The 8,751-nt window shown below is 52.6% G+C and overlaps 1 protein-coding gene across 1 annotated transcript; it reads left to right on the top strand.

The window, feature by feature from the left end:
• Positions 1 to 822: 822 nt before the first annotated feature.
• LOC309683822 (olfactory receptor 14I1-like) lies at positions 823 to 1,752 on the top strand (the record flags this gene model as incomplete). The annotated part of the gene is made up of 1 exon (XM_082499825.1): positions 823 to 1,752. One exon carries the CDS (start codon positions 823 to 825, stop codon positions 1,750 to 1,752), a length of 930 nt encoding a protein of 309 aa, XP_082355951.1.
• Positions 1,753 to 8,751: the final 6,999 nt, after the last annotated feature.

Here is an 8,751-nt window from a genome sequence, read left to right on the forward strand (position 1 = left end):
AGTCCTTTGGGTGTTTATGGAAGCTGTGAGCTGCCCTCCAGGATGCCAACCTGTCCCATAGCACCTTTGTGTTATCGGAAAGCCCCACAGAGAAACACAGAGACTCTGTGACTGAGGAAATGCTGTTGGGTGGGTGAAATGAGCCGTGGGTGTCCTTGGCTAGAGGTGGGCTGCTGAGACCTTGAGAAAGGGTGAGACATTTCATAGTCTGAGATGGATCCTTCTGCTCTCAGCAGTGTCTGATTGCATAATAGAAGAGGGTGATCCCCCTCCATCTCATGACAGTGCAAGATGGAGGGACAAACCATCTCCCCTGACTCTGCTCTCTGCCCCAGGCAATCCTCATGTCTCACAGCACTCACTCCGTTCTCCTGGAGTGCAGCAGAAATGCTGAGGGTTTCTGACATCCCAGAACAGTGCCCAGGTTAGATGGGGGAGCTTTAAAATACCCCAAACCTCTCCAACTGCCTTCGGCCATCCCTGTTCCGTAGCAGTGGGTGTTCAGATGTTGAGAAGCCCATCTGCGTAAGAAGTGGATTCATCAGCCAAAGCAGAACACCAGGACTGGCTCCTGCCGCCACCCTCCCTATGAACTCCCTGCTGCAGAGCAGGGCTGACCCCTCGGCAGCCAGTGGGCAGAGCCCTGCTCCTCACGGCACAGGCAGCCAACGCCAACCAGAGCTCCAGCCATGGACGTGAGGAAGGGAGTGTATGCAGCCGGGACTGAGCCCACCGAAAATGGCTTTGATTTTGCTTACAGAAGTCTGCATTGACTTACTCTGTTTCCCTCCTTGAACAGGTCGCCCTGCCCAGAGGCAGCAAATGTCCAACAGCAGCTCCATCACCCACTTCCTCCTCCTGACATTCTCAGACACTCGGGAGCTGCAGCTCTTGACATTCGGGCTCTTCCTGGGCATCTACCTGGCTGCCCTCCTGGGAAACGGCCTCATCATCACCGCCATCGCCTGTGACAACCGCCTCCACACCCCCATGTACTTCTTCCTCCTCAGCCTCTCTGTTCTTGACCTGGGCTCCATCTCCACCACTCTCCCCAAAGCCATGGCTAATTCCCTCTGGGACACCAGGGACATTTCCTATGCAGGATGTGCTGCACAGGTCTTTTTTTTTTCCTTCTTGTTTGGTGCAGATTTTTCTCTTCTCACAGTCATGGCCTATGACCGCTACATTGCCATCTGCCATCCCCTGCACTACGGGACCCTCCTGGGCAGCAGAGCTTGTGTCCGCATGGCAGCAGCTGCCTGGGGCAGTGGGTTTCTCAATTCTCTCCTGCACACAGCCAATACATTTTCACTGCCCCTCTGCCAGGGCAATGCCCTGCACCAGTTCTTCTGTGAAATCCCCCACATCCTCAAGCTCTCCTGCTCACACTCCTACATCAGGGAAGTTGGGCTGATTGTGGTTGGTGCCTGTTTAGCCTTTGGGTGTTTTGTTTTCATTGTGGTGTCCTATGTGCAGATCCTGAGGGTGGTGCTGAGGATCCCCTCTGAGCAGGGACGGCACAAAGCCTTTTCCACATGCTTCCCTCACCTGGCTGTGGTCTCCCTCTTTATCAGCACTGGAGTGTTTGCCCACCTGAAGCCCCCCTCCATCTCCTCCCCATGTCTGGATGTGGTTGTGGCAGTGTTGTACTCGGTGGTGCCTCCAGCAGTGAACCCTTTCATCTACAGCATGAGGAACCAGGAGCTCAAGGATGCCCTGTGGAAACTGGCCCAATGGACACTGTTTCACTGACAATAACCTGCCGCCCCTTCTCCGCACATTGCCAAAGGCTTATCTTAGGCTGTGAGTCTGCTTTTTTCTCTTGTGATAATCCTGCTTATAGACGTTTTTCTGAGTTTACGCTGCTTGTTTTGAGGCTTGATCCTACTGTGCCTGACCCTTGCACAGATAACAGCTCTTTAATAAAAGGGCACCTCCCAAGTGCCGTGCCTGAAGGATGGGCTGTTCCTCCAAAGTACCTTCCAAGAACATATTCAAGGAATCAATATTTTAATGAGTCTCTTCTTGTGTTTTCAATGTTTCTGGAGGTAAGCTCACGGTACTCTTGGGTTCCACTGCACCAAATATTCTGGATTTAAAAGCACTCTTCTTGGTGCCCAGTGGAAGGGGAGATGGTCCATGAGCTCCCATTATCTCCTCAGTCTTCTTCATGTATGACAGGACTGATGGCATATACCGAATGTTCTGGTAATGCATTTTTTAGGGGGAGGAGAGGCGGGATTAGGGACTCGACACGTGCCCTTGCGCTGGAACAGATGGAGACTCTGAAGGTGAAACACCCTCAAAGGTAAAGTCCACCAATATAAAGCACTGAATCAATGTGTCCACGCACAAGGACGCTGCAGTGCCGAGGGAGTCAGCAGGGCCTCATCAGGCACAGGGAGGGGAGAGTGGAAGACACAGGAGGTGCCTGAGGGAACCCCAGGGCCAGGACTGCTGTGCTGTCCTGGGGCGTGGGGCTGACTGGGGAGAGAAGGGGGCAAATTCAGTCAGGGCTGGGGATCACGTACAACATGAATTCCAGAGAAGCAGAGAGTGACCAGCCTCTTTTTCCTCGTTCCCTCAGCGCCAGCACGAGCCCCGGGGCTGATGGGCAGGCTGACCTCCTTGTCTGCCCCCCAGGAGCTGCTGCGCCCTTGGGAGGAGCTGGGGCTGTGCGGTGAGTGCCCAGAGCTCTGCATCAGCCTGCGGCGGGCAGTGCTGTGGGGCCAGTCCAGACTGGGCTGCTGGGCTGGGTTGTCCTGGGGAGAGGGCTGGGGAGGTGGGCAGAGCTGGGCAGGGGCTGGGGAGCTATCAGGGTGGCTGAAGTTCCCTCTGAGGACCAGGGCTTGTGAATGTGAGCCTACTCCAATCTGTCTATAGAGGACCTTATCCACTTGGTCTTCTTGGTACCCCCATGTACTTCTCCCTCCTCAACCTCTCTGTTCTTGACCTGGGCTCCATCTCCACAACTCTCCCCAAAATCATGGCCAATTCCCTCTGGGACACCAGGGTCATCTCTTATGCAGGACGTGCTACACGGGCCTTGCTGTTTTTCTTTTTCATTTCAGCAGAGTTTTCTCTTCTCACCATCATGGCCTATGACCGCTACATTGCCATCTGCCAACCTCTGCACTACGGGACCCTCCTGGGCAGCAGAGCTTGTGTCCACATGGCAGCAGCTGTCTGGGGCAGTGTTTTTCCCTATGCTGTGCTGCACACGGCCAATACATTTTCACTCCCCCTCTGCCAGGGCAATGCCCTGCACCAGTTCTTCTGTGAAATCCCCCACATCCTCAAGCTCTCCTGCTCACATTCAGACTACCTCAGGGAAGTTGGGCTTCTGGTGCTTAGTGTCTTACTAGCATTCGGGGCTTTTGCTTTCATTCTCTTTTCCTATGTGCAGATCTTGAGGGCTGTGCTGAAGATCCCCTCGGAGTAGGAATGGCACAAAGCCTTTTCCACGGGCCTCCCTCACCTGGTTGTGATCTCCCTGTTTATCATCACTGCCATGTTTGCCTACCTGAAGCCCCCCTCCATTTCCTCTCCATCTCTGGACCTGTTGGTGTCATTTCTGTACTCAGTGGTGACTCCAGCAGTGAACCCTCTCATTTACAGCATGAGGAACCAGGAACTCAGGGATGCCCTGTGGAAACTGATGACTGGTATCTTGTCAGAAGCAGCACTGAACTGCCCATCTTCTAACATATCGCACATGATGTAACTCATTACAGGCCCAGATTGTCTTTAGTACTTTTTTTCCTTTCATTTATTTGTTTTTTAGCTTTTCTGGGTTTTGTTAATGCTGTCAATAAAAGTGAAGAATCATCCTTTATCCTATTGCTATGTCAGGATCCGTCTGTGTTGTGGGAGCCACAGACTTCGCGTAGATAAGAAGCTCTTCTCTCTTTGTTTTTAAAAAAATGAACGACCCTGCACTGACTTGTTTGTCTGACATCCTTTCTCCGAGAACTTCTCTGGAGCTGCAGGGGCCACGTCTGTGTGCTGAGGTGAAGGGGGCAGGAGCCACCCGAGCTGGGTCTGCCTCCCAGCCTGACCAGCATGGCCCTGGGCACCACAGCCCCCGGCTCTGCAGAGCCGCACCACCAGCTCGGGGGCTGTGGGACGCCTGGGGAGGGGTGCAGGAACGGCTGGCCAGGCCAGCACGGATGAGCTCTCTCAGGAAAAGGCTCTGAGGGGAGATGGGCTGTGGTAGGAGAAGAGCAGGGCACCGTGTGTGTGCAGGGCAGCCATGGCAAGAGGAACCCTTTGCTCTGGTGGGACAGCTCACGGCAGGCTGCCCTGTCCCTGGGGCCAAAGGACCTTCCTGAGGGTGCCCTGGGCCAATTCTCTCATGCCATCCTGGGAAGGACGTTTGGCACGGGGGGCTGCAAGCTGCCTGGGGTGGTTATCTCCTCAGCATGAAGGCTGGGTGGACCATTGCCAATGAGGCTGCTCTGCTGGTCTGTGCTGGGAGAGAGCAGGAGGTGTCCAGATTCAGGGAGGGTGTGGGCTGGCGGGGCTGGCAAGTGCCCCAGAGAGGAAAAACCTCAGGGAAGAGCTGAAGTGGGGGAGTGTGCAGGGTGGGGGCACATAGCAGTGTCCTGGCACAGCCGGGCTCCTGCGAGAGACATGAGGGACCAGCAGAGCAGGGTCTGGGCTGTGCCTGTGCTCAATGGACACCCCGGGGAAGTTGTCCCAGCGCCATCATCACAGAATCGCACTATCATGGAATTTCCTATATTGGAGAAGACCTGTAAGATCTAATCATAGTCTAATCATTAACCTAACACAGACAAGCCCACCACTAAACCATGTCCCTCAGCACAATAACTACATGACCCTTAAACACCTGCAGGGATGGGGACTCCACCACTGCCCTGGGTAACGCATTCCAATGCCTGATGACCCTTTCAGTAAAGAAATTCTTCCTAATACCCAGTCAAAACTTCCCTTGGCGCAACTTGAAGCCATTTCCTCTTGTTCTAACACCCGTTACCTGACAGAACACGTCGACCCCCACCTCTCTGCCACCTCCTTTCAGATATGTTTAGAGAGCGATAAGGTCTCCAATCAGCCTCTTTTTCTCCAGGCTAAACCACCGCAGTTCCCTCAGCCGCTCCTCATAAGACATGTTCTCCAGACCCCTCACCCATTTCGTTGCCCTTCTCTGGACACGCTCCAGCGCCTCAACATCCTTTTTGTGGTGAGGGGGCCGAAAGTGAACACAGTACTCAAGATGCGGCCTCCCCAGTGCCCAATACAGGGGGAAAATCTCCTCCCTGGTCCTACTGGCTACACTAGTCCTGATACAGGCCACGATGCCAGTGGGCTTCTTGGCCACCTGGGCACACTGCTGGCTCATGTTCAGCTGCTATACCAACAACAGAGGTCCCTCTCTGTGAGCAGCTTTCCAGACACTGATCCCCAAGCCTGTAGCATTGGCGGGGGTTGTTGTGGCCAAAGTGTGAGACGCAGCACTTGGCCTCATTGAAACTCCTACAGTCTGCCTTGGTCCATGGGTCCAGTCTGTCCGAATCCCTCTGCAGAGCCTCCCTACCCTCAGGCAGATCAACACTCCCACCCAGCTTGGTGTCATCCGCAAACTGACTGAGGGTGCGCTCCATCCCCTCATCCCGATCATTGATAAAGACGTTAAACAGGACTGGCCCCAGCACTGAGCCCTGGGGGACTCCACTCCTGACCGCCCGCCAACTGCAATTAACTCCGTTTACCACCACTCTCTGGGCACGGCCTTCCAGACAGTTTTTTACCCAGCAAAGCGTGTGCCCATCCGAGCCATGAGCAGCCAGTTTCTCCAGGAGAATGCTGTGGGAAACAGTGTCAAAGGCTTTACTAAAGTCCAGATAGACAACATCCACAGTCTTTCCCTCATCCACTGAGCGCGTGACCACGTTGTAGAAGGAGATCAGGTTAGTCAAGCAGGACCTGCCTTTCACAAATATCTTTGATAATGTGGCACTGAGTTCCACCTGTCTGTATCAGATTTTATCCCACAGTGAGGGACTGCAAAACTAGAAAGGGCTACTGCAAATGTGCCAAGAGAATTGGAAAAAGCCATTAATGAGGGCAGGCAGTATGACAGCCTTAGAGGAAGAAATCAAATTATTATCAAAAATGGTAATATAGAATGGCTTATCTCTAGAGCACCCTTTAGAAGTACAGGACAGAGTAGGTGCGTTCTTGAATAATAGCTGCTGGGGTTTTTATGTCAGTCAAGACCAGAAAAACAAAACTGAGAGAAACAAGAGAAAGACTCATTTAAAAATATTACACGAAATAGGGAAGGGATCTCCCCTAAATCTCTTTGGGTGGCTAACCTCTTGGCTCCCAGACTTAGGAACAGGACTGTGAACTGAAAGGATTTGGGTGGTTGTATTCACTCTCTTGTTTTGCTTTCTAATTAGATGGGTGTGTTTACAGTGTAATATTACCTTATGAACTTGACTTACGACTTAAATAATGAAGAGTATAGTGTGACCCTGACGGTGAAAGGAAAAGGAGGGACTGTTAGGAAAATCTCATTCCAGAACTATTGTAACAATTACTTTTTAGAGTACGAAACTGTATGAACTTTCTTAAGATATACAGCGTTTCTATTGTGTACTGCATAGCCATGGTTCAGTCAGCATGACTACAGGACCCAGCTCATTGTCGGGAGGAGAAGACAGCCCCCAGCCTGAAGAAGAAAGGATACTCCAGCACTGCGCGGATGACGCCAGCCTCCCAGCCCCTCTGACACCCCTGTGAAACCCTCCCCTCATCTGGCATCAGAGATAAGGAACTGCAGCAAGACCGACTCCAGGGACGTCTCCATTAGGAGAGCAGCAGGTGGATGATGATGCCACAGCATGAGAGTTGCTTTGCCAAACAGCAGCCTGCGTGTGCGTGTTACGTAGCGATCACTCAAATTGTGTTGTACCTGAATGCTCTAAAGGTATAAGAACCATGTGTGAAACTGCATTTGGGGTGTCCCAATTTGACTGGGACCACTCGTGCTCGTGAACAGAGAATCACTCATGTAATTCCATACTTTGTGTCCCAATCTCTCTCCTGGGACAGCATGGGCAGTTGGAAAGTTTTCATGATGTTATCCTCGAAGGCCGAGAATTGTCCCCAGAGGTGGCCCAGAAGGCACTTGACTGCTTTTATGGTGCTGTCCTCCCAGGCAATGATCGTTCAGGAAGGACTCTGACTGAAACCATGACTCGAATAGGACTGCCTCAAGAACATGAGAGCGATGTGCCATCCTCCCCTATGCAAGATGGTCCCCCTTTCGAGCCCAGTCGAAAGGAACGGGTGGTTTGCAAACTCTTTTGGGCAAGGATTTCCGATGCTTGTGCAATGCCTCACACAACTGTGGCCTGGGCACTCATAGACAACACATACCTGATCATTTCCATAGTGTCAGTGTCAGTGTGTGTGCCTTCGGAAACCATGCGCGTGCTAACAAGCAATGGGATTTGGGTGAGTGGCGTGTATGTACAGTGAATATGAACTACAAATTTATACCCTTGTGAAGGCAGGATTTCAAAAGTTTCAAGCAAAGTCCTTACTGTCAAAAATGCTGAGTTTATTTTTTCTAAGCTAAGAATAACCTAGACTTTCTTTGTTTTAAATAAATGCCCTCTGTCCCCCCTTCCACTCTTCCTTGCCCAGCAAGACTGCAACCTGCTGCCTCCTGTTCTGTGGGTCGTGAGCCATCCATTGCAGAACAGCCTTAAACACGGCCTCTTCTTTCCCACGGAGCTGCTCCTTCTGCATGACACACAGGAGGTCTTTGACGGAATGCTGCAGAAACTCTCTCGACACCCTGGTCACCCCCTCCAAGTGATGGGGGATGAAAGCATGGGCGTCTTCTCGCAGGTCAATAATAAAGTCAATAATAAAGGCAGTAGTAATACTCGGTGAATCTCCAGATGCCAACGCAGTTCTCCAAGCACAGCTGGGACTTTAAGAACTCGCAGCACAGTCTGACGATGCCCATGACGTTGAACTGGTCGGCTGCTATCAGCAAACGTTCAACATTGTCGGCCGTGACCGGTACTGTGCCGGTGTAGGCGTACTTGGTAATGAGCTGCATCATTTCAGGTGAAGTGCCGGGGATTTTATAGACATTGTTCCCGGCATTGCTCCAGCGGGTGGAAAACAAAGCCCTGAAAAAAGCAAAGCAGTGCTGGGGGAAAAAGCATCTTTGCTGCATTAAACCCGGACCCTATTATCCCCTGTGCCTCCTTCCTGGGGCACCAATTTGGGCACACACAGTAGCCACGCTGGGAGGCCGTGGGGCTTATTAATTCATGTGTTACGAGCCGGTTGTTTTAACAAGGAGTCACCGCCTCCGGCTGTGCACAGAGAGCCACAGGGCCAGTGCCCTCCTTGCTTCAACAAGACCACCAGAGAATGGCGCTGTGTGGGGAAGGAACACCTCCCGCCCCACGGCAGACAAGCCCGGCTGGCCACGCTCCAGCCCTGCACCGCATCGGGGGGTTCGTCAGACACCGCTTCCAGTGCTGCTGTGAGATCTTGGGTTGGGGATGAATTCCGGTGTCCAGGGAGGCACCAGGACTATGGGGAAGTGCTGGAAAAGAGGTTCAGTGCCGAGGGAAGCGCTGGAGAGACACTAAGGCAGCGTGACACAGCCTGGGAAATGCTGTGTGTCCCCATCCCCTCTTGTTCCAAGCACTGACCTGAAGCATTGACTGCAGCTACAGAGGATGTTCTTGTGAG

The sequence above is a fragment of the Vanellus vanellus genome (genome assembly GCF_965231255.1).
Source record: "Vanellus vanellus genome assembly, contig: HAP1_SCAFFOLD_896, whole genome shotgun sequence".
Taxonomy (NCBI): domain Eukaryota; kingdom Metazoa; phylum Chordata; class Aves; order Charadriiformes; family Charadriidae; genus Vanellus; species Vanellus vanellus.